This window comes from Notechis scutatus, chromosome 4 (genome assembly GCF_049901735.1).
Source record: "Notechis scutatus isolate UNSWTSFEM ecotype Mainland chromosome 4, rNotScu1.2, whole genome shotgun sequence".
In the NCBI taxonomy this organism is placed as follows: Eukaryota; Metazoa; Chordata; class Lepidosauria; order Squamata; family Elapidae; genus Notechis; species Notechis scutatus.
In genome coordinates, this window is record NC_142012.1 from 150,236,579 (window position 1) to 150,263,566 (window position 26,988).

The 26,988-nt window shown below is 37.2% G+C and overlaps 1 protein-coding gene across 1 annotated transcript in view; it reads right to left on the reverse strand.

The window, feature by feature from the left end:
- Window positions 1-26,988, reverse strand: part of WDR49 (WD repeat domain 49) — a 124,107-nt gene that overhangs the window by 28,385 nt on the left and 68,734 nt on the right. The window contains exons 12-16 of the mRNA XM_087965279.1: window positions 26,878-26,976; window positions 16,488-16,613; window positions 12,078-12,265; window positions 10,021-10,218; window positions 3,326-3,510 (exon numbers count right to left, since the gene is read on the reverse strand). Coding sequence (XP_087821405.1) covers window positions 3,326-3,510; window positions 10,021-10,218; window positions 12,078-12,265; window positions 16,488-16,613; window positions 26,878-26,976 — 796 coding nt within the window. The remainder of the gene's footprint in view (window positions 1-3,325; window positions 3,511-10,020; window positions 10,219-12,077; window positions 12,266-16,487; window positions 16,614-26,877; window positions 26,977-26,988) is intronic.

Genomic DNA, 26,988 nt, shown 5'->3' on the forward strand with positions numbered 1-26,988 from the left:
TATGTTGTTAAACCAACCATTGGATGAAATAAGGTCTATATCAAACATGTTCTGTTTTTGGATACATTTGGTTGGCCTCCATAGAAATACAACTAAGCATAAACTATTTATTCTTTGATATGACCTAGCACATTTATTCTATATGTTTTTAATCTGTTTCTCCAGGGCCCTATGCAGCGGTCTTTTAATATTTTCCATTATAATTTGAAACAGATACACTAGGAGACATGGATAAAAATACTGTGAATATCTTCCAGAGACACATGGGAGAATTATGGCATTAGCCACAATTCAAACAAACAAACAAATCACCTCTAGTTGTATTGCAGTTGCAATTTTCAAATTTCCCATTTGAATGGCTAAAAGAATTCTGGGAATCAGAACCTCAACAGATCTATAGGTTTATGGAAGGCTTCCCTTCAGCTATGAGAAAAAGAAGAAAAATCTTTGATTATTCCCTGGCCTCCCAGCCCCCAAAATGTGTTATGATTAATTTTGATTTTGAAAATATCAGAATTCTAATTGTATCCACAATCATACATATCCAGTTGAATGGACATGGCAGTGTAGTTTTGGGCAACATTTCCTGCCTTGTAACATTGCAATTGTAGTGAAAAGCATCGTATTTTATTATTTATTGCTGTATTTAGCTGTGCATTGGCCCTGTACATGAAGGTTACTTTGTTTTGCCCAAGGTTATTAGCATGTTTAATAATACAGAAACTTAATTGTGTTATATCAGAGAAGTTAAAGTGAAGAAGCAGTTAGCCAGAGTTTAACTTGCCATTCTTATTTCATACTTTACAAAGACCCATGAATTATTTATGCATTTTGCCATATATGAACCACTCAAAATCAAATTCTTGCACATCTAACTTCTTGGCATCGAATTACAAAGTTATACCAGTTACTTATTTAGTGTATTTTTATATGCTATGATAAGGGGGGGGACCTCATAAATTGTGTTTCTAAAACACAACACAATAAGCTGCCACAGAAAATCTACAGGTACGTTAGTCCCCTTTCTCCCAAACTGTGCTCCTGAATTTTTAACAACTTGGAATAGACAATTTTTTCAGGTAATGCATTTCTTGGTGCTAGATTTTTTTTTATTAGACTGCTACAAAACAATGCAAGAGACAAATAAAAGATCTTATTTGTTGTGTTTCTTTGTCAATAGTTTGAGCCCTATTTATACATCATTTAAAGAAAACTCATAAAGCAAAGGATTTAAATGTTAGTAAGTATGTAAAAAGCTCCTAAAGGATTCTTCAGTTAGAAGGATCTTAGATTGAATTACCTCCTCAAGCTTATTTCTGAAATGTATCACTGAATAACTTTGGAGATATTAGATTGTGATTTGATACTTAATGGACTGGGAGGAATTTAAAAGTGTACATACACAAACACATACACATGCACACACATGCATATGAATATTAATACATAACTATATACTAGACACATTGTATGTACATATGTATAGTATGCTTACATAGTATATCTACATTATGTGTGGACTGGCTGGATAGCAGAAGTCACTCTTGGAAGTAGAAGACTGAGGTTGGAATCTCTAATGCTTCACCTGACTACCTTAGATATGAGAGTGACACAAATTAAAGACTCTCATACCTCATATGTAGATCTGTACTACCAGTCTAGGATATTTTTTGAATTAATTCAGCATAATTTTTGAATTGATTCAGCATAACTATAGGCTATTTTTTAAATCACTTGAGGGGTGCTGTGTTCTTTTCTATCCCATGCTATCTTTATCTTAGAAGAGAAATGGAAAATATTTCAGATATTTATTGTAGCGAAACCTTGGAAGGAATCTAAATGAACAGTTAATAGCCTTGAAAGAATACACCCTACCTTCTATTTTCATCAATTCTACAAAAAAGAAAGAAAGAAAGAAAGAAAGAAAGAAAGGAAGGAAGGAAGGAAGGAAGGAAGGAAGGAAGGAAGGAAGGAAGGAAGGAAGGAAGGAAGGAAGGAAGGAAGAAAAAGGTGTTGGGAAGAGAAACGTCTTCAAGTAGTTTGATGCTTATATCTGGAGTTTAATCTATTATTGAAGCCTTCCTCTACTTTGGCCTCAGTAGCTTTCAGGCATTACATCCAGACAGTGGTTAATTTGGCCCCTAATTGATGGATTTCCCTGCTTCTTTTCAACTCACATGCCTGTTGGGGAAACAAGTACTAAGTGCTTTCTATTCTGTGGATATATCCTTTGAGGACAGATTTTTTTTAAGAAAAGACCAAGAGTTCCTGTTGTCACTTGGGCTAAAAGGAAAAAAAATGGGAAAGAAAGAAAAAGATGAGAAGGGCAAACTATTTCCAAAGCACTAGAAGGCAAGACAAGAAACAATGGATAGAAACTAAGGTAAGAAGCAACCTAGAACTAAAGAGAAATTTCCCAACGGTGAGAGTAATCAACCAATGAAATGGCTTGCCTTTGTGGGTGCTCCATCATTGGAGGCCAGAGGTGGTATGCAGCAGGTTCTGAACAGTTCTCAGAACCAGTAGCAGAAATTTTGAGTAGTTCAGAGAACCAGCAAATATACCTCTGACTGGCCCCACCCAATCTATTCTCTGCCTCCTGAGTCCCAGCTGATTGGCTGGGTCTTCTTTTGTTGCCCTGAGCTGGAAAGCATGTTAGTGGGTTGGCAGGCAATGGGGATTTTGCAGTATCCTTCCGCTGGCACGCCCATCAAGCCATGCCATGCCATGCCCATCAAGCCACACCCACAGTACATGGAATAAAATATTTTGAATCCCACCACTGTTGGAGGCTTTCAGAAAGAGATTGGACAACCATTTGTCTGAAATGGTATAGGGTCTGCTTCTCAAGCAGGGAGTTGGACTAGAAGATCTCTAAGGTCCTTTCCAGTTGTGTTACTGTATGTTGAGAGAGACAGAGAAAGAGACAGACAGAGACAGAGACAGAGCACCATTCTTCTACTAGCCCTGTTTGTTCAAAAAAAAACTTGCCAAATCTTTTAAAGACAAAACAAAGGGCTACTATTTCAGCCTTCCTAGATTGAAACCATAAAATAGTATAGAGAAGTCCCATGAGCCTAGACAAAACAAACTAGCAAAGACTAGTAGTTAAAGGTCCAAGTCTTTCAGAACACAAACCAAGCAACTGGAGTAGAACCATTTATGTGAGATGGAATGCATCATGGCAACTGACCTTAAACTGCTTTGCATGCACCATATTTCCTGAGAAAGAAACCTCCTGATAATGGAACACTTTGACTCTCTCTTAATAACTAGTCTCTCAAAAACATGTCATTTTACATCAGCTTTCAGATACATTACATACATGAATGTACAGTTGTCTTTATCCTCTGCAACAGATTGAATTTGTTCCACGATAGTAGGGGGAACATTGTCTTCAACCAATTGTACAGGGTTGTTTTTTATGACATTTTTCTCTGTTTCTCTTTGTGTATCATTTTCTTCTTTGGACAAGGATGGCACATGATTTCCAATTCTCCAGTGTTCCTCCTAAAAACAGATCATAGGATAAAGGATATATCAAACAGATATCATCTCTGAGCTTTAGAAGGTAGCCCTGGCTCACTTTTCATTTTCTTCTTTGGACTCTTATATGGAAAAAAAAAAAGAAACATAGCATCTATCTTATGGTATTATCTTTCTAAATATCTTATATTGACCCCTCCTTGATAATCTTTTGTAGGTCTTCTATCACAAGAGAATTTTTGTTCTTATGTATTATCTTTTAAGGATAAAAGTGTCATATCTAAAGGATAAGGTGAGCCTTTAATACTTTCAGTAAAATACAGGAAAGATGAAGAAAGAATTTAGTTGATAAGCCCCAAGATGCTAAGATATAAAGAAATTGTTTTAAGGTGGAACAGACAATTGCCATAGGATCAATCTTTTCAAGGCTGTCAGTGAATGATGTGGCCAAAGCAGAATGAGGATGAAGCCATGGTTAAACAGGTGCTACTATTATTTCTTTCTGACATTCTTTTTTTAAAATATCTCCCCCTTCTCTCTCTTTCTCCCCCTCTCTCTTTCAGAAAATGTTTTCCCTCTCTAGTTCCCTCCCCACTTCTTGCTTTTTTAAAATGCTTCTTCTTCCTCAGGATGCCCAAAATAGCTCCATAATGGTTCAGCTAGGATTGACACTGCAAAAATGCTTATTTTTAGCTTCATATGACTGCTAAAATAGGCACTGAAAGCAAAAGGGGTTGTGTCTCAGGCATGGATGTTGCAAGGGATTAATCCCCAGGCAAAAAGCTTAGATTACATGAGGTGAGTTAGTTAATCAGAGAAAGTTAGTTTAGGGGAACCTAGTTTATAACTGAAAGCCAGTTTCTGTTGCTGTGGATAGAAGCCTTATACTAGAAAGTGGGAAAAACATGAATCCTAGGCCTCCTTTAGAGATAAAGCTATTGGGTGACTTTGAGGTAATCACTCCCTCTTAGCTCTAGGAACAGGGGTGGGATTCAAATTTTTTAACAACCGGTTCTGTGGGCCTGGCTGGGTGGGCATGGCTAGGTGGTCATGTGAGTGAATGAGCATGGTCAACTTGACATCACTCATGTCAAGGGGCGCTTCTCCTCACCTGGCCTCTCATGACCATGGGAATGCTGCAATTGTTTTAAGTATGAAAAACAGTCCTAAGTCATTTTTTTCAGTGCCATTTTAACTTTGAATGGTCACTAAATGACTGTTGTAGGTCAAGGATTACCTGTACAAAAATACAAGAAGCTTCTTTGCTTACAAAAAGCTGCTCTAAATACCAGTCATTAGATTAAAAATACCTGCAAGCCGGAGTTACAAACCAGGCAGAGTGCCAGAGTACCTTGAGGAATTTAAAATAGTTAAAATGCAATGATAACTATCAGCAGCCAATACTTGCTCATAAAGTGAAACCCTTTAGCAGGGAGGTCATTTAAGCTCTCCAGAAAGAGCACACCCAGGAGAAACAATCCTTAGATCCATTTGCACTTAAAAACACTAGCTGATCTCATTTGCCTCACAAGATATCTTAAGAAAATCATCCACATGCCCCCCAGAAAAGCAGTAAAAAAAATCAGTGCCAAGCTTGCATCTTGCCTATTGAAAGTACACCCCAAAAGGACAGTGCCAGTAACCACTAAAGCAGTGAAGAAAGATCCCCCTCCCCAGATAGAAAAAGGAACCATGAGGCAGGAAAAAAAGCAAACATGATATAAATAATTAAATTGAAACACTAGTTGTTGCTTGTTAAACCAATTACCAGAACATTTAGACACAGGAACTTCTCAACCCAGTTTCTTTTCAGGAACAGAAATCAACCTTTTTCCTTCCAAACAAAGTTGAATAGGGAAAATTATCCCATCAATAAGCACAGGATTAAATGTCACCAAAACCCAGTTTTAGACCAAAACTCAGAAAGGGTATGTAAACTCACATTTGAATGTCAATCTCTCTAGCTAGCCAAGAAGCCTTGCTGAATGTCACTCATCTTGATTCCTTGTCATTAAAATCTTCTTTCCAGTTTGTAAGATCTCTCTCCTTTTTTTTAACCCTTAATTTATGCCATATACACACACCTAATCCTTACATATATCTGTATATCACTACTATGGATTTATCCTATCCTCTTTTACCTTATAGTGTAAAATCTACCTTTGGTCTAACCATTTGTACCAGCAGTCCAGCTATTGTAGTATATTGAGGTGTCTTTATTTTTTAGTGCCAAAGTTAATTTGTCCATTTCTGCACAACTTGAAAATTTTTGAATGATCATTTCCTCTGATGGAACCTGAGGCTGCTTCTAACATTGGGCAAAAGCTAACCTGGCCACTGTCAAAATGTGTATTATTATGTATTTCGCTTTTTTTGATATTTGTTTGTCAAAGATCCCTAACAAAAAGGACTCTGGTTTGTATTTGATCTGTTCTCTTGTCATTTCTTCCAGCCAAATTCTAATTTTCTGCCAATATTTTTGAGCTTCTGTACAGGACCACCACATATGGAAAAAAGTTCCCTCTTTTTTTTTGCATTTCCAGCAATTCGGACTCATATTGGGGCGCATCTTCGCTAATCTCGAAGGAGGAAGGTGCCATCTATAAAACATTTTATAGGCATTTTCTTTATATGCTACTGACTTTGTAATCTTATTGTTTCTACCCCAGACCTTTTCCCATTCTGTTAAGGTGATACTACGTCCTACTCCAGGCAATCATGTTCCCTTTTGCAATTTCTTCTTCTAATTCGACTTCTAATAAATAATTATAAAATTTTGTTATATTTTTTTTGCCTGATCCTAATAAAATTTTATCTAATTGCTGGAGTTTATTGTTGATTTCGAATTCTTTCTTGTCCTGTTTATATCTACTTTGATGAGAATGTTTTTAATTGTTTTCTATTTTTTCTTTCTATTTTCTTCTCCTTTTTTTCTTTTCTTTTCTTTCATTTGTGTATGTGTTGTTGGTTTGTTTTAATTGTAAAATCAATAAAATTTATTTATATATATAAAAAAATCTTCGTTCCAGCAGCTCTGCTTCATTATTCAATTATTGCTTCAAAGTGCAATATAATCCCAACTGGAAGAACTACCAACAGCAAGGTAAAAAGCTTAAAACAACCCTTCCCCTTTAAGAACGTACCAGCAAAGGAAAAAAAACTCTGGAGACAGGAAGTCTAGGCATACTCCCAAGAATGTAGTAAGGGTTAACGGATGAGCAGTTTCTGTAAGCAGGGCAATAAAGATTATGCTAGAAACAACACCAGAATGTTTCCTTCCTGCCTTCCTTATAGGATTAGCCCTGTAAAGTAAAACAAAACAAAACCAAGGAGATTTCTTCCAACAACCAGTTCTCCGAACTGCTTAGAAAATTAACAACAGTAACTAGGTGAGAACCAGTACAATAGTGACTAGGTGAGAACCAGTAGAATCCCACCCCTGCCTAGAAAGAAGGCGGCAATGGCAAACCACTTCCAAAAATGCTGTCAAGGGTCACCTGAGTAGTGGATCTGAGGAATGGATTTCCAGGGGGAAAATGGCAGACTACAGGAACTACTACTCAGGTGACCCTGAGGACACAGATAAACCTCCAAGTGCTTCAACAACCCTGTAAAAGGAAGCAAATGACCAGCTGCCTGCAACGAATATAAATCCTTCCATTCCCCACTATCCTGTCAGAGCTGAAGAAGCTTCTTGGATGAGAAGTGAAACATCTTTAAAGAAAAAAACAAGAAAGTCCAGTTGCCTCTTGAAAAAGCACCTTTGGCAATTTACCTTGATCATTAGAAGTTCAGATTCTTGTATATAAAGCAGCATGAAATATATTCGTAGTACTTTTTAAATTCTATCTACCTTCCTGACTTCTTTCACCTATCCACTATGCCACTAAGGATGTTCTACAATCAATTATTTCACCTGTGATGAATGAACACGATGCAGTAGCTACCACACTGTGCAAGGCACTGCTCGTTGCATTGCACCCCAATTCCTATGGAATTTGCATTTCCCTTTCCATATGGACTAAATGCACCTGGTAGAATAAAGATGCTTTTTAACACTTGCTCCGTTTTGAGAACATTTCAGAAAAATGATATGAATAACCTTTATCTCCAATTTGTCAGTAATACATTTTATCTCACTTTTCATTGGAGGAAGCTCTAAAATATGCCAGCTATTAAGTTTTGCAAGCAAGGGAATTTGAAACAATTCAGTATAAAACTGATCCAAATTGATCTAAATCAGCAAATGCAAGCTCCTCATCTCAACGTTTGGCTTGGTCTTTTATGGTCTAAAGGCAGGTTATCAAACAATAAAAGTATTAAAGATAAGGTTAAGAATGTAAATCAGCCTCCATCTCATCTTCAGAATATGGTATCTTCACAGGTCCATCATATTTTAGACAAATTACTGTTCATCCAATTATTATTTTTTGAGTTATCTCTATTCCAAGAAAAGCTTTTAGCTCCTTGAAATGTCAAGTGTCACTTTCAGCTTATTTAAAGCGGATACATGCCAAATCCTGGTTTTATACATATATATATGAATACCACAGGTGAGTAGGAGGAGGAGAAGGAGAAAGAAGAAGAAGAAAAAGAGGAGAAGGGAGCGGGGGAATTGTACATTATTTATGTACATTTGTTCTACTGATTTGCTTTATGATCAAGGTGGCTTTGATATTGGTATAAAAAACTGGGAGTCTGGGAGTTCTAGTCCTCCCTTAGATACAAAAGCTAGCTAGGTGTCTGTGGACCAGGTATTCTGTCTCACACCAGTTCACCCCACAAGGTTTTTGTTGTGGGGAAAATAGGAGGATACATTAGATCTGCCTCTCTGAGATATTCAAAATGTAAATAGGATATATAAATGCAATGAATCAAACACAGATAAAATAAATCTATGGAGATTCGCAGTCATCCAAGTCATGGTTGCCCTGAAGATGTTTTTTCAAGAGGTAACTGGACTTTCTTGTTTTTCTTTGAAGACATTTCACTTCTCGTCCAATAAATTTCTTCAGCTCTGACTGGATGGTAGTGGGTGGAAGGATTTATACTCCTTGCAGACAACTGGTCATTTGTATTCTTTTAGAGAGTTGTTGAGGCCACTTGGGGATTTGTCTGTGTCCTTAGGGTCACCTGAGTAGTGCAAATGGGTGGGGAGCCTTCTTGGAACTGAAAGGACTGTTGTGCTTTCTGCAGGATGTTTTCTGCCCTTTGTCCCTTCACTGTTGAACACAGGCGCAGGCTATTGGGGATGAGTCTGAATTGTCTGCATCTCGAACTGAAGTGTAAATGGTTCCTGTAGTCTGCAATTTTTCTGGAAATCCATTTATACTCCTGTACTGTCTTCAAAGAAATACAAGTACAGTTGCCTTTTGAAAAAGCACCTTTGGGACAAACAAAATATAAAAACTGAAAATATAAAATAGGTGCTAATGATTATAGGACTAGTGCAAGACACAGACTTCAGAGGATAATTAGGACTGCAGAAAAAACAATTACTACCCACCTGTCTTCAGTTGAGGACCTATATACTGCACGAGTCAAAAAGAGGGCTGTGAAAATATTTACAGACCCCTCACATCCCGGACATAAACTGTTTCAACTCCTTCCCTCAAAATGACGCTATAGAGCCCTGCACACCAGAACAACTAGACACAAGAACAGTTTTTTCCAAAAGCCATCATTCTGCTAAACAAATAATTCCCTCAACACTGTTCAACTATTTACAAAGTGTACACTACTATTACTGTTAATCTTCTCATCACTCCTTATCACCCATCCCCTCCCACTTGTGATTGTAGGACTGAAACTTTGTTGCTTGTATCTGTACGATTTATATTGACTGTTTCCTAGTATGATTTGACTGTTGATTTTACCCTATGACTATCATTAAGTGTTGTACGTTATGATTCTTGATTCTTAATGAATGTACCTTTTCTTTATGTATACTGAGAGTATTTACACCAAGACAAATTCCTTGTGTGTCCAATCACACTTGGCCAATAAAGTATTCTATTCTATTCTATTCTATTCTATTCTATTCTATTCTATTCTATTCTATTCTATGCATGTATGTGTTTTTTTAAAAATGCTGAGTCAATAGGGATCAAACACAACTCTTCTCAGGAGTTCATTCTCCCCCCTGGGAGCAGGAAGATGGCTTAATTCCTTAATCCAGAAACATGGCTTCTGATGGGGAGAATATACAGATGTATAGTTTTGTATCTCTCTCATTCTTTCCTTTGCTCTGTGAATGACAGAGGCATTTATATTCTGCTACAGATTGCTTTCATCACAGTTCTGGGCAACCTCTTATATTTAAATAATAATTTGATTGTGTGTTGTCACCTGGGATGGATGGGGGTGGAGGGGTAATTTCCCATGTTGTGTTTTTATTACTTGTATGCCACCTAGAGTTGCTATCAGTGAGTAGGCACCTATATAAATTTTCTAAATATATAAATGAAATAAAAATAATTCATGCAATACTGAGAAAACCATGTCAGAAAGAATGGTAAATGTTCACATTTCTACCTGTCCAAATATCCCAAACGGAATGCCAGAAATGTCCGTGAGAACAATGCTACTGTCTGTTGAAGAAGTCACGATAAAAAGACAGTTGTTTTGCCAACAAGACTCCAGGCTAGTGATGCAATCTTCATGTGCCTGAAATGATCTTAATAGAGTAGGTGGTTGTGTTATGATGTTTTCTCCCAGAGCAAGGCAGTAGTCCTGTTGGAAAACAAGAAAATAAAAAGAGAGAAAGAAGGGAAAGAAAAGTATAGCAATAGTTTTGGGTTTGGTTTGGTTTTTAACCATATTGCCAATTTAAAGTAGGTTAAGAAAACTCATGCAACATGTGGGCAACATATGGAAGTAATTAATAAGGCTACCTAAATATATGCTACTCATTTTGGCAGTCTTCAGATATACCAAAGTGACTATCATATAGTCCTTAGATTAATTTAAATACGGTATTTACATGGTGCAATATCCTAACAGCCTATGTATAGTGTAGTGTAGTGTAGTGTAGTGTAGTGTAGTGTAGTGTAGTGTAGTGTAGTGTAGTGTAGTATAGTATAGTATAGTATAGTATAGTATAGTATAGTATAGTATAGTATAGTATAGTATAGTATAGTATAGTATAGTATAGTATAGTATATATAGTATTGTAGCTATGGCAATTGGCAAACACTGAACTCTGATCACTGAACTCCGAGGAGTGCAGCAACTGAATGGAAAGATCTATGCTATCAGCTATGCTGAGAGCTGTTGTATTCAAAAGAGCATGAGGATAAATCAATTGCATCAGAAACTGGTTCAGCATCCTTTTCCATTAGTGTCCAGGTCTAAGTCTAAGAAGTCTAAGAAACCTCAAACTAAGATATTTCTTTTGCCTGTTTGCTTTGTATCTACTTGGAAACCATTTCTGGTTATTTAATAGTCAACTTCTGCAGAACATGGAGGTTCCATAATTCATAATTACTCAGATACACTTCCCCCAAGAATCTATTTATACCCCACTTTTATTACTTTTGTAAATAACTCAAATCTCATTCTGTTTCTTTCTCTTATTCTACCCCCAACAACAACAATTTTAACAATTCCATTTCAAAATCAATAAAAAGTATGTAACCTGGCATTCACATAAAGTAGGAATATGCCTCTTGCATACAACTGTATACATCAATTTGTCTTCATGGTTATGATTTGACATACAAAATACACAGTTGTATTGTATAAATATGCATGCAACGGATGCATGTGGTGTGTGTGTAAGTGTAAAGAGAGAGGCTACATAGTGTGTGAGATATTTGTTGCAGTCTTGCTCGCCTTTTGGACTTCTTCATAAATATAATGCCCAAATAGCATTCAAAAATCATGTTAAGCTGTAAAAGCTTGGACTGGCTTTATCTTAGTATGTTATGTGACCCCAGATATATTGGTTTCTAAACCATGGTATACAGTTTAATATGGCACATAATTTCAGCTCATAGCTGAATCAATAAACCAATAGGTAAACAGATATAGGGTAGCATGGTTCTAAGATTAAAATATCTTTAAGGATGGGTACATATTTGCAGAGAATGAAAACACCACAGCTTATCCCAATCAGGTCTTTCTTCCAGAAATAGTACCAAGACTGGGATGAATCAGATAAGGGAAGGTTGATACAAAGATTAGTACTGGGATTTTGGTCAGAGACATCTAAGTTCAAATGCCATGATCAAGAACTGAAATAAATAGAAATTTATATGCCATTAAGATTTGTTTTAATATCCTGGGAAATTGTATTACATTTTGTAGAATTGATCTTAAAATTATATGTTCCACATTATGTGTATCTATATGTGTATCAGAGGTGGTATTCAGCAGGTTCTGACCAGTTATGGAGAACCGATAGTGGAAATTTTGAGTAAGAACTGGTAAATACCACCTCTGACTGGAGATTTTACAGTATCCTCCCCCTGCCACGCCCACCAAGCAACGCCCACAGAACCAGTAGTAAAAAAAATTGAATCCCATCAGTGATGTGTATGTGTTTGTTTATTTTACTCCCATCAAGTCAATACAGAAATCCTTTCTCTTACCTCTATGTCCCATATTTTTAGCCATCCAATCAGATCGGCTGTGATGAGGTACTGGTTTCGTTTTTCAGTTGTCATAATAATAGACCCTACTCCACTGTGAGCTTCAAATTCTGCCAGTAGCTTGCTTCTTTGTGTATTCCAAAACCAGACCCAACCGGCGCCTCCACAAGACACAAGGTTGGCTCCACCTAAAATAGGAAGACAAGGAGGCATAAAGACGATGAGTCTAATCTCACACTATGATGCTTGATTCAAATGCATCCATAAAAAATAGATTATTTGAATAACCTAAGACCATTGGGCTGCATGCTGCTTTTGGACCTCTCTTTTGCACTTCTCAAACAATCTTGGAGGACAATTACTGTAGACTGATAAAATAATTTCCTGGTATTCTAAAATGGGTAACACTCAACATTTTTAGATTTCACAAGATTTTAAAAACAAAAACTCTCCACAAGCTCTCTTCAACACTAAGGGAAGATTGCCTGAAAACCCTGGCATCATTCCTTTTGCACTTTTTACTATAGAGGCCTCAGCCATGCATAATATTAAGAATGACTCTTAGCCCTCAAACGTTCATACATAGCTGTTTCGATTTCAAGATATCTTGTTCCTTAAAGCAGCGGTGGGCCACAGAGAAATCTCACCCCCAGAGCACCCCCACAAAACAATTAATCTAGGCTGTGCAGAAACACAAGGCTGCACTGCCCACATGGCCCTCGGGAACCCTCCCCACCCACTCACTCCTGACCGGGTAAACTTGCCTGCTTAATTGCTATTTTTCCTTTTTCCAACCATCATCAGTTCCACTGTGCCGGGAGATTTCGATTAGCTAGGAAGCAGGAAATGGTTGAATGTCTTGCTTTCTAGCTAGTCTTTAGATCTTCGGCTCAGCACAGCCGAACCTCCCTTAGGACTGAAGGTTTGCTTGCAAGCAAATTCAGTGCAGACTCAGGGAAAGCAAATTTGAGAGACTGAGCTAGCCGATGGCAGATAGATAGATCATTGAATGATTCTGTGAGCAACTCAATCTGCCTGCTTTGCCTGATTTTGGGTAAAAGTTGCTCTTTTTTATAAAAAAAATTCAATATTTACATGCATGGTATGTTGTGAGTTAATTTTGTGAGTTTGCTTGCTAGCAAATTTTATGAGTTTCCTTGCAAGCAAATTTTATGTGACAGACTGAGCTAGCCAATGGCAGATAGATAGATCTCTGAATGAATCTGTGATTCTGTGAGCAACCCAATCTGCCTGCTTTGCCGGATTTTGGGTAAAGTTGCTCTTTTTTTTACAAAAAATTCAATATTTATATAAATATTTATAATATTTACATACAAGCCATGCCAAGCCAGTCACATGACCACCAAGCCACACCCACAAATTAGGCCATGCCCACAGAACTGGTTAGTGGTCCCTGGGATCTAAAGTTATGAATTTGGTGGTCCCAGAAGTCCAAAAGATTGGCGACCCCTAACTTAAAGGGACAACTCATCTAGCCAACTATAATATACAGATAGTCCTTGACTTATAACCACAACTGAGCCAAAAAAAATTCCTTACTGAGCAGGCAGTGGTTGTCAGTTTTGCCCCATTTTATCACCTTTCTTGCCACACTAGAATTGTTAAGTAACACAGTTACTTAAATAAATCCGGCTTTCCCATTTATTTTACTTGTCAGAAGATTGCAAAAGGTAACCACATAACCCTGGGACACTGCAACCAGCATAAATCCATGCCAGTTGCCTAGTGGTTAATTTTGATCATGTGATCATTAGAAATCATAATTATTAAAAAATCATAATCACTTTTTTTCAATACTGTTGTAACTTGAAATTCTAGACCTAGAAAACCTAGAACTAAGCTGCCTTCGGTCCGATCTTAGTATATAAAATCATACATTGCAATGTCCTACTTGTTAATGAATACTTCAGCTTCAACCATAACAATACAAGGGCACACAATAGATACAAACTCAAGGTAAACTGAACCAAACTTGACTGCAGAAAATATGACTTCAGCAACAGAGTGGTCAATGTCTGGAATACTCTACCTGACTCTGTGGTTTTTTCCCCAAACCCCAAAAACTTTAACCTTAGACTGTGTACTATTGACCTCACCCCTTTCCTAAGAGGTCTGTAGGGGGCGTGCATAAGCACACCATTGTGCCTACCATCCCTGTCCTATTGTTTCTTTTATTTTTCTTATATGTATCCATTTCATGTATTCATAACTATGTTTATACTTATACCTATTATCTTGTAAGTGATTAACAAATAAATAAACAAACAAACAAACAAACAAACAAACTTGCTTTTGCCTAGTGGACCCTGCTGGTGCTGGCAGGGAATTGCTGGGTAATACCAATCTCGGCTTAGAAGTCTTAATAAAGGCTCTCTACACCTGTGGTGTGTGTGTGTGTGTGACAAACATATTCATGGGGTTTTGTCCCAGGAATGTACTGTACTCCATTCTGTTTTGTGTAATTATTTATAAGATTAAAGCCTTAATCTTGAAGTCTTCTCTTACATGTTCTTTCTGAGAATAGTAAAATAGAATTTTGCATTTGGTTTAACTTTCTAAATACAGTCATTCTTTTTTCATCATGAGCCATTTTTACTGCAAGTGAAGCTTCCTAGATGAGTGTTGTGCAGCTTTTAGTCTTTGTTTTCATACTGCAGCTTCCCACCAACAGTGAAATATGCAGCAATCCTTAGCATTCTCACACTGAAAGAAGCTATCACAATAAGAAATTAAGTCTTAGAAACCTATTTCCAAGACTTTTTTTTTATTTTATATTTGCAAAACTTGTACACGGCATTGTAAATCTTCATACAAATGGTTTTTACTTTGGCAAAGTAAAGTTCCTCTTGTCAGTTTTATGTACTTTATGGGCACCAAAGAATCCTAAATAATCCTCAAAGCAACAGATTTCTCAAATCATTGGACATAAATCTGCAAAAAGATTCTAATTTACCTTAGAAGGAAACAATGATATTTTCATTCAAGCAACATCTGGAAAAAAAAGTGGCTGAGAAATTACTTTATTTTCTGAAGATTAGTTGCAGCAAAGCTCTCAACTGGACCGAAATTCCATCATCATCTTGCAATGCTATTCCAACTTACAGAGGCATAAATCAATATTTATTTACTTAGACACTCATTAGGTAACCAGTCTTTCATCACAGAATTGCTCATTCAGAATGTACCTTCAATATCAAATACAATTCAACTAAAAAGAAAGCAAACGAGCAACCTGCTTAGAAATATTTATATATTTTGGTAAGTGATGACATTAATTTTGGGAGAAGATTAATTCAGAAATGGGGGAAGGGAGTGAATTTCATTAATTATTGAAATGAATGGATTTATCATGTTTGGGCAGATGTAGGACAAAGTAAGGAGGTTTTGATATTTTTTACTTATTTTGGGGGATGAAAAGTAGAGGAACTGTGAGGGAGATGATTGAAAATAAAAATATTACAACTTCATTGTATAAATTCACAAGGCCTGAATAATAAATCAGAGCTGAAGAAAAAAGATATGCCGAAAGGCAACTGTTTCATCATCAAAATCCTTTATTCAACTCTCTGAAACCTTTGCTGTCCTCACCAATCTGCCCTCTTTTTAAAATTTCAGTTAGGCATTGTGTCGCCTTACTCCAAGAAGCTTTATTGCCTGCAATTTGGCAGATCAAATCTCACCAGGCTCAAGGTTGACTCATCCTTCCATCCTTCCGAGGTGGGTAAAATGAGGATCCAGATTGTTGGGAGAAAATATGCTGACTCTGTAAACCACTTAGAGAGGGCTGTAAAGCACTATAAAGCAGTATATAAATGTAAGTGCTATTTGTATGATATAGGTTCCAGAAAAATGGAGGGGTTTATAGGTGGTCCTTGCCTGATGATCACAATCGGGACCAAATTTTCCATCACTAAGCAAGGTTTTATTTTTATTTATTTTTACCATGGTCTTTAAGTAAATCACTGTACAAGTAAAGTGTACAGTAAATCACCCTACAATTGACTTTGCTGGAAGCCAGATGGGAAGGTTGCATATGTCAACCATATGTCCCCAAGAGGCTGCAACCATCATAAATACATGCCAGTGCCAAGCACCCAAGTTTTGAACATACAGCCATCAGGATGCTGCAATGGCTTAAAATGCAAGGACCAGTCATGTCACTTCAGTGTCATTGTAACTTCAAAAGGTTGCTAAACAAATTGTTGTTAAATTGGGGACTGCCTGCATCAGGTTGACTCATCCTTCTGAGGTTGGTAAAATGAGGACCCAGTTTGTTGGGGGCAATAGGCTGACTCTGTAAACCACTTGGAGGGGGCTATAAGGCACTGTGAAGCAGTATATAAGTCTAAGTGCTACTGCTATTGCTATCAGAAAGGATTTATAGTTCACCTGTGGCTGAGATATTCCTACTCTCCAAGAAGACAAGTCTAGTTATAGCATTGCAGTTTTCAGCTTCAGGATTAGCTGCAGACCTCATATATTTGTCAGATGATTTGTTCTGTAGCATTTGAGAACCTGTGGGGAATAAAATAAAATAAAAACTCAATTAGTGCATATGAGGTTTAGAGGAAGCCAGATTTCACGGTGCCAACAATAACCATGATCCCAAATACAAAAGATGTATCTCTGTTCCCAATTTAATATATGTAATAGCAATAGCATTTAGATTTATATACCACTTCACAGTGCTTTACAGCCCACTCTAAGCAGTTTACAGAGTTGGCATATTGCCCCCAACAATCTGGGTCCTCATTTTACTGACCTCAGAAGGATGGAAGGTTGAGTCAACCTTGAGCCTGGTGAGATTCAAACTGCCAAATTGAAGTTGCAGAATAAGTCTACAGGCATGTCAAAGAGTTTTGAAGAGCTATTTGGAGAGATTAATATGAGATCTGTGGACAGAAGGCTTCCATAAAAAAACAGAAGCTCCATTGGTAATTTTCCTTTCTATAATTCTAAACCAACTAGCCTTGCTAGACACTTAAAATATTTCTAAAAGATGACATAGGAACTGAATTCTCGAGATCACAAAAATTATGCTGTTACCCAATTATACCAGGTTCACATAATATACTAGAGCTGGAAAAATGGGATTGGATGGTTTGTTGTGGGAATCAAGCCTTGGCATTTAGGATAAATTGGCCATTTGTTAGGACACACAATTGTGTTAAGGTAACCTGGTTTAAGATTTAGCATGCAAAATACAGTGTGTATGTATCACTGAACGCATATAGACATTGAATACATACAGCTGGTATGCAATTTGGAGTCATGACTTGTGAGTCTTGCTGTGGCCAGTGCGGGTTTTTGCACAGATTCATGAATCAGTTATGTGCCTTCCTGGACTAGAAAGCCTTGCTCATGGTCACTCATACCTTGGTCATTTCCTATTTGGATTATTGCAATGTCCTCTACATGAAGTCTTGGAAAACACCCAACAGTTACAATGGGTCCAGAATGCAGGGTGTACACAATGATGGATCCCCTTAGATTCACCCACTTTATACCTCTCCTACATAATCTGAATTGTCTCCCAGTTTCCTTCCAAGTGCAATTCAAGGTGCTGGTTATTATATTTAAAGACCTCTATGGAACAAGATCAGGTTATTTGTCTAACCAGCTTTCCCTAAGAATATCTGCTTGTCTGATCAGATCCAGTAGAGTATGCCCTTGATAAAGTTGGACTCTGAGGGAGAGGAGGAACAGCTGACAGGGAGTGGAGGTTGTGGAGGAGGCTGGGGAAGGGCAGAGGCCGGCTGGGCAGTCAGAGGAAGCACCAGGCCCATCCCCTCTGCATCCTAGGACATGCAGGGAGGAACGGAGAAGGCAACAACTTGGTTTACGAGAGAGGAAGCGGCCATGATCCTCCTCATTGGTTGCAGCTAGGGAGACTAGTATATAAGAGAGACAATTACAACACAGTGTTGCCAGAAGCAGAGTGTGTGTTATTTTGGGCTGAAGTTATCTTGGTTGGCATCCTTCCAACAGACTGTGCCATGTTATCTCCTTGAATTTGGTAATTACTTATTCTGGTCCATTGTGGAAATTTTGTCATTGTAGTTTGTTTGGTTTTTTTAATTTCACCTCTATCTGCTCATTAAATTCAGACTGTATTGCTTTCTTTTGAAGACTATTTTTGAGTACTTTATCTCCAACTGAGAATTATTGAACAGTGGGGCCAAGTTGGAGGCAATAAAGGACATTTATTTACATTTTGGATTTTGTTATGTTTGTGTCACACTCCGGGTCATCACAGTATGTAAATTCCTAGTCCCCTCTTTTAAATGCTGTCATCATCTCGGACCTAGGAAGTGTGCCTTCTCCATGGCAGCCTCTGCCATTTGGAGCATTGAAAGCTGGCAGTCCCCTGCCCTTTGAACCTTCCAAAATACTCTGAACATCTGGTTTTTTCCCAAAGGCCCTGGCCAGGGTGAGATTGTGAAATGTACTTGTTATGGACTAGATCTTTAGATTGTAATGGTTTTGAATGTAATATTTGTATTGTAAATAGATGTTGTCTTATCTCTTGGTTGTGAACCAGCCAGAGTTTGGGACAAGATAGGTTGCTCTATACATGTTTGAAATAAATAAAATCAACTTGTCATGTCATTCAAAATTGAGACTATCTGTTCAAGACTGCAAACAATCTGAATTACTACTAGATAGAAACAGAGATTTACAGTTTTTGGTATCTCTTTGCTACCCTCTAGCTCTATCCAAATTCAATTGGCTATGTTAACCCTGTCTATAGTTTGATAGGAATATGCCAATATTATGAAATAGTTATGAAAGTAACTAGATTTTGCACAGTGAAATTGACATATGAATCTATAGTTTAGCTTCATATATCATATTATACTAACAATTTTCATAAAGCAAAACAAAAAAGAACACTTCTGATTATCTCATGACTGGGCTATTCCCTGGGCTAGGGAAGCAAAAGTGAAAACGAGAAAAAGTAGACTCAGAAATCAAATTTCAATATTATATGCAATAGACGTGTTTCCATCTTCATCCAGATTTGATATAATAAAATAATTGAATATTATGTCCACACAGCAATATCCAGAGGGGGGAAACTCATAATAAAGTCTGTTTTGTGCTAAATAGAAACATTGGGGACTTATATTAACATTGTAGAATTAATATGTGGAACATTACTATGTTAAATATTGCAGAATTAATATTAATGTAATGAAGGATGTAGGGGATGCAGTGGCTCAGTGGCTAAGACGCTGAGCTTGTCGCTCAGAAAAGTTGGCAGTTTGGTGGTTTGAATCCCTAGCACCACATAATGGAGTGAGCTCCCATTACTTGTCCCAGCTTCTGCCAACCTAGCAGTTCAAAAGCATGTAAAAATGCAAGTAGAAAAATAGGGACCACTTTGGTGGGAAGGCAACAGTATCCCATGCACTTTCGGTGTTTAATCATGTCGGCCACATGACCACAGAGATGTCTTCGGACAGTACTGTCTCTTCGGCTTTGTAATGGAGATGAGCACCGCCCCCTAGAGCCGGAAACGACTAGCATCTATATGCGAGGGGGACCTTTACTATACCTTAATGAAGGATGTTGTAATTTTGATTATTGTTTAACACAGATATTTGTACCCAGACAACACACTGTTCTACCAAAGATGGAATGATTATATTAAAAAGAAAAAAATTATTTAAAAAAAAACAAAAAAAAACATTGGGGACTTTTAAAAAGCAGTCTAATTAGGTCTATAAAACTTTAAAACTGGCTCTAAAATTATACAACCTTACCTGTTGGCTTTTAACCTCACTTGGACAGCAAGTGCTGTCTTGCTTTGACTATATTTCGATCTAGTTGGGTAAAGACTGTGGCTCCTTATAATGTTACATTTCTGTATTTAACCATACCCAACATCCAAACAGCTTATTTTTTAATATATATGAGAACTTTGGTGTTCTTAGAGGGATTTTCTATTCATTTTTTCAGCTTTCAAACGCTATAGCTTTGTGATCCATGGAGAGCTGATCTCTGAGCCTGTTCAGTTTCAAAGGATGTGGATGGGCAACATGGGAATGGAGTAAGAATGCTGGAAGAGAAATGAAATCCCCAAATCTTTCTGGGTGTAAGAACAATTTATGTGGGTTTTTGGCTCCCAATCTACAAGAGATATCAGCACAAGTAAATATGCTTATACTGTTGAAATAAAGTAGTGTCTTAATTGGTTCCTTAAGCTAAGCTGCTGATTTTTTTTTAAGGGAAAAGTATATTCAGCTACTTTTGCTTTCTGTAAAAGGAGGAAAGCTGAAAATTATAATTTAAAGGCTGACAAAGTTCCTACTGTATCTTTATAAATGTAAAATTAATAGAATGTTATTTGTTGGGTTGTTTCTCCCTGAGGGAATCCATCCCTCCTATTAGGTTAGAGAGTATGGGTGTGTTATCAGTGGTGGGATCCAACTTTTTTTTAACACCGGTTCTGTGGGTGTGGCTTGGTGGGTGCGCTTTGTGTGTGCTTTGTGCGTGTGCAGAGGGTTTGATATTGCCCTTCTTCTGCAATCCTGAACTCTCCCTGTGTCTTCAACAGCTGACGCACAGCAATCTGCTGTGCCACACAAAGCAGCTGAGCTTCAAAAGCAGGAAATAAAAGTCAGTATAGAGCCGGAGTGGGTTGGAAGGCCCAGAAGCTGATCATCAAGTGAACTGGTTTGCTCACAGATGATCCTTGGAGCTACCAGTTCGGCCGAACTGGGCCAAACTGGTAGAATACCACCACTGTGTGTTATGTCATCATTTGATGGGATTTTGGAAGTCTGCCTTCTTGATGGGTGCCTCAGTTCTTTGAAACAGTTTCCTACCTAAGACCCAAGGAATCCCTATTCTTTTAGCTTTCTGGAAGGCTGTGAAGAGCTGGCACTTGCCCCAAGCATTGAGTTATGGTAGGAGTTGAACTAGAACAGCAGTTGGTTTGGCGTATGGGAGAAGGGTACTTTTTGTTTTTAACTATGCTTTTTACGGATTGTTGTGAGTCACCTTGAGTGACTCACAACACATGAGATAATTGGCCATTAAAGCCTTGTAAATAAATAAAATTAATAAATTTGAACGAATCATTTTGTAAGCAGTTCCACAGAGTAATGTCACCTATATAATACAGCAAGAGAGGAGGGGGTGTTGTGTTATATAACAGGAAAGAACATGCATGTACAGAGGTCCATTGGACTGATATTAATAATAATAATAATTGAATGGCTAAGATAAAATGTCAAACTAACAGAAAGGGTATCTTGCTAAGAGTATAGGAAAAAGAGTAAGCAGAGCTGGGGTGGGGGGGGGAGTTAAGCATATCATCAGATTTGTTGCATTCCCATAACTACTCCATGTCCAAGCCTTCCTGAATTTCATTATGTGGTTCCAATTTAGTGTTGAACTTGAGTTGACCAGATTAATAATTGGGTGCAAAGAATCAGGACCTTTTGTAAGATTGCAGTATAGCTTTTTCAAGACAATGCTAAGAATTTGGTCAACTCAAGTCCAACACTAAATTGGTCCCAGACAGGAGTTAATAGAATTTAGAAGGGTTGGACTAGGATTGCTTGTGGGAACACAATGACTCTAAACTGATGATGCACTTAACTTAACCCTGCAGCTCTGCCTGCTATTCCCCTACAAGGACTTTCCTACAGGCACAAAACCATTTATTAAAGCAGATAACTGAAATGTCAGAAAAACATCAAACAGTTACAATGGGAGATTTCACATACCTGGACATCTGTTTTTAGACAATGAATGTTGCAAAACACAAGGTATTAAGTATTATTTTTACTTGAGTTGGCAATCATTTTGCCTTTCTTAAGGCTGAAGTACATACTAGGAGATCTGCTAGCTTGGATTTGATCCTTAATAACAGGAACAATTAATTGAAGATATTAAAATAATAGAAACTTTGGGGGTGCATTGATCACATATTGTTATAACAGACTTTTAATAACACAACAAAAAAAGGGAAAACCTATCAAACTGAAACGATGGATTTTATTAACTGACTTCTAGTTGAACCATGAATTTTATTAACTAATTTTATTAAACTAAGAGAAGTAGTAAAGGAGATGTCATGAGAAGAAAAACTTTAATTGAAAAGGTGGCACAGCTGGCTGAGACTCCTTAAAAAGGAAATTATAAGCATAAAAAAGTATAAGAATACCAGTGAGAAATAAAACTATTTCAGAGAGATGAAATTGGATGCTTATTGGAAATAGAAGGATGGCCTAACAACCAAGGAAGTCAACAAAGCTTCCGGTCAGAAATGAAGAACAAAGTATGGAAGGCAAAAGCCAGATAATCAGCTAGGACTAGCAAAATCCATTAGGAAGTATTTTAAAAAAAGCTATGGAGGAAGATAAAGGCAGCATTATCTTTAAATTCATTGCTTAATCCAAATGGAGAGATTTTAGCAGGTGACCAAGAAAAGGAGATCAATAATTATTCTTTTGTATCCAAAATAAGTGGTGATTTGAGTCACATAAACAGTCTCTAGTTTATGAAAGTCAAACCACTGCTTCATTTCTCTTGGTCATCAACCTTACTGAATTTTGCTAGCCTTAGGCTTGAAACATTTTCTGCTTTGCCTTTCAGACCTCATTCCTTTTACTGCTGACCCTTTGAGACAAGAGGGGAGGATGAAAGTTCCAGAGTGGTGTAGCAAATGAAATTCTAACTAATTTGAAGTCTTTCGATTCCTCAAGCCCTGATGAAATATATTGAAGGAAAAGACTGAAGGAATTTGCTGAAGACCTTTATCAATTAATTTTCAGAGGTTCTGGCAGGTGCCAGAGGTCTGTAGAAGAACAAGGAAAGGGGGGGTAGTGATTAACAGGTGAACCTAACGTAATAGCTGGAAAGATGTTAGAGCAGGTTATAAAGCAAACTATTTGCTAGCATCAAGGACACAATGCTGTAATTCCAGTCAACAGTCAATATAGGTTTCTCAAAAATAGCTCACATGAAACAGATGTCATCACCTTCTTTGACAAGTCAAATTGCTTTAAGGGACCATGAAAATACTATAGATGTAAACTAATTTCAACAAAGCTATTGGTAAAATTGCATACAATACAACGTTCTTATTGATAAGCTGGCTTGGATGACATTACTTGAAGATGAGTCCACAACTGGCTGATTAATTCATGCTCAGAGACTTAGCATTTATGATTCCATATTGGGATGGACAACAACAGCTAGTGGATTTGGTATTCTTCAACATTTGTATTAATCATCTGGATAACAAGGTTGATGGGTTGTTGGTAAAATTGGTAGATGTCACAGTATTTAGAGCTATGGTCAATATTCTGGAAGACAGAACAAAGTTGCAATCTAATCAAGCGAGGATAGAACACTGAAGTGAGAGAAACCAGATATCCTTCAACAAAGAAAAATGTAACTAATGTATTTAGGGAGGAAAATATGCAAGAAATAGGATTCATGGCTTAGAAGCACTATATGAGAGAAAGATTTGAATGTGGTCATTAACAACAAACTAAATATGCATCATTATTGTGGGACACTTGCTGGAAGGACTAACACAGTTCAAGCATGCATTAGCAGAAACAGTATCTAAGAAAGAAATGTGAAAACTTTGCTCCTCTTAACTGTCCACTGTTGAGATCATGCTTTGGGTTTTGTATATTCTGGGACCCCATTTCTAGAAAGATATTGACAAGTTGGAAGGGGTTCCGGGGATAACAAAGATTCAAGGAGTTAAGAGGATACTCTGTGAGGATAGGCTGAAGGAATGTCCATACTATTCAGTATGAAGAAGAACGAAAACAGAGAAAATACAGGAATATAGTCTGGATATAGGAACATGGCCAAGAACTGTTCTTCATGGCCAATTGGTCACAGAAACTAGGACCAGAAATGTGGGGTATAAGTTGCAGCTACCTAGTTTTGGTTTAAATACATACAAAAACCAATCTTCCTATAGAGGCTGTATGTTCTCCACCTCTAAAGATGTTAAGATGTCTGGAAAGCAATCTCTCCATGATGATTTAATTGGTTGTTTTCCTGCTCATTGCAAAGGGTTGGACAAGATGATCCTTGTAGTCTCACCAAGGTCCACATTTCTATGATCCTATAATTCTGACTTTTAAAAATGTCAACAACCAGAAAGCAACACTACTTTGGAATAGCAGGCTATAAAGAAAAGAATCGGGGAATAGAACAAGCTATTTCATTGCATTTTTCATTTTGACCCTAAACTACAAAAAAAGCTACATAATCTCCCTGATCATATTGTGCCTCTATATGGGTTTTAATTAGACTTAAATTGGAACTGATAGTTTCTGAAATATGTATCACAAAACTAACAAGAAGATAAAAATAAATGAGTCTTTCATTCAGCTTAACTCTAGACATGTCCATGTTCTTAGCAGCAATTTGGAAGTATTTTGCCATTATTTTATCCCATGACTGTTTTTATTCTCATTTTGCCAGAGTAATCTATAACCCTGTGATTTCCTGGTGGTCTCCCATTCACTTTATGCTTGTTTTTTCTTGTTTTTTCAAGGTCAGTTTACTGCCACACTCGCTGTAATTCAAATATAGAATATTTATTCCTATATTCACAGGAACACAGGTACCAGACAAGTTTCAAAGTTAATTTTTATGCTGCATAATTATTAAGTAACAGATGCTGAATATTGTATTTTCTTCCATGTTTTGCTCCTTATTTTTATTTTCTTCTTATCACTTCATACTCCCTGGGATCTTAAAAAACGTTTTATGTTTTGAGGCCATAAACCTCATCTTTAAGCTCTGGGTATGGCCCTAGGATCCTAGCAATGTTACTGTCAAACACCTATTTAAATAGGACAGAAGGGAAAAATATTAAATATGCAGGGAACAACTTATTAGGCATTTTATACATAATGTATGATGTTTTATTCTGGCATTGGGAAATTTTGATCTGTTGCATTTGGTACCTCTTCAAAGACAAAACTTGGCTCTATCTGTCTCTCAAATGTATACTGCAGTATATTTTCAGTCTTCTCTCCTTCTTAATATGGTAAGAAATTTGCAGATAATATAACACCAATTTAATGGGCTTCTGCATAACAAATATACTGAAATGATCCCATGCTAGACATGGACAGGCAGAGGTCATTTCAAATTAGGAATGCTCTACAGTCACCAAATTGCTCTCTGTTGATTCATTACAGTCTTCATACACATTTTGGGTCCTTAAGAGCTTAGACATCTTCTTTCAACATCATTATTTCATCTCTATTCATAATGAAATGATTTTCCAGCATATCTAGATGAAGGGATTATTTATCTAGTGAAGATTAGCTGTCCTCCAATTTGTGTTTTAAAAAAAGAAAGAAAGAAAAGCCTTGCGAGTGACACAAGTGCAGAAGATCAAAAGTCTCTTTTTCTTACCATTCTGCCTTGTGTGTTACAGGGCTATCCTGACAGCGAGATTTGATGAAATTAAAATTTATATAGCTGGCCCTTTTTAAAATTGCCATGCAATTTAAGGAAGGAGTAGAATAGGGATCTGCCCAGCCATTCTGTAACATTAGTTGAAGATACATTTCTGTCCCTACTCAAACAAAATCTTCTCAACTCACTATCTTATATACACGAGTTATTCTTCCATAATGAAAGCTGCAATTTGCAGAATGGGGAGCAATTATGAATTGCCTGCTGGCATGTTGCTTAATATATGATAACCATTAGTGTGTGAAGACTCAGCCAAATGAAATTTCTCAGGTTATGAACAGCCTCGAAGGGAGGCTGAGTTGCAAGGGAGCCCCCTGAAATTATTTATCATCTTGCACTTAAACAAGGCAGAAATTAAGGAAAATATTCCCTGCTGGAGATGGTAACACAAAAATTGCTGACATAGATCTGGGACAATAAACAGGAACAATCATTTTCTGTGTGATGGGGAATTAGAAGACAATCTCAAGGAACAGCCTTGTTGCTGCTGCCTTTTGTCACTTTGACAAGCAAAGGCATAAATGGTCTCCTAGCTGGAACTCATTATTATTAATTCCAGAGATCAAAGTTTTCCTGGCCTGCTTGATCCCATAGAATAAGATAATTGCAATGTTGCTAGATTAAAAATAAATGATAATTTACCAAGCAGAAATATGATAGGAGATACACAAGAGGATAACTATACATAAATAGCAGCTGCCCATATATCAATAGAGAAGCTAGCATTCCTTTATTTTATGTGGCTTCTGATCCAAGTCTAAATGCTTAGTGAAGTTACTTTTATCCTACATAAGGATATGACAGCGTAGTATACACATAATTACCTATTCAACATGATTAGTGCTGCTAGGTAATTGATTATCTAGTGTTATGTTTCTCCAGCATGGATTCCTCCACAGCTGAAATGAATCCCACACATCTGGAGAGCACTCAAGTTGGGGATAGTTGATTTATGTACATTAGTACAATCTCTTGACTCATGCCAACATGGATATTTAAGGGTATCAGTCACATGTCTTTAATAGCATGGTTCCAATTTCTACCACCCCTGTCCATTACAATGTAACTATCCATATGTAGCTCACAAGAACCTCAATTTAATTAATATCATTCAGCACCATCACTCAATGGACAGTTCCCCCAAATTATTTGTGGATTTCTGTTTGGACTACTCCTTGCAGGCACAAACCTCCAATGGAAAAGTTCAATGCAATGAAAGGTGGAGACATTTGTTGTTCCCTTTCCTATACAAAACAACAGTTTCGAAGCCTAAGAAAACTAACATCCCATTAAGATGCTCACTAACCTGAGTTGGACCTCAATGATCTTCCAGGATTGTAGGAAAGCTTCATGATGGCATTTTCAGTACTATTATTCCATACAACAATCTCACCATCAGAACTCCCTGAATTAAATC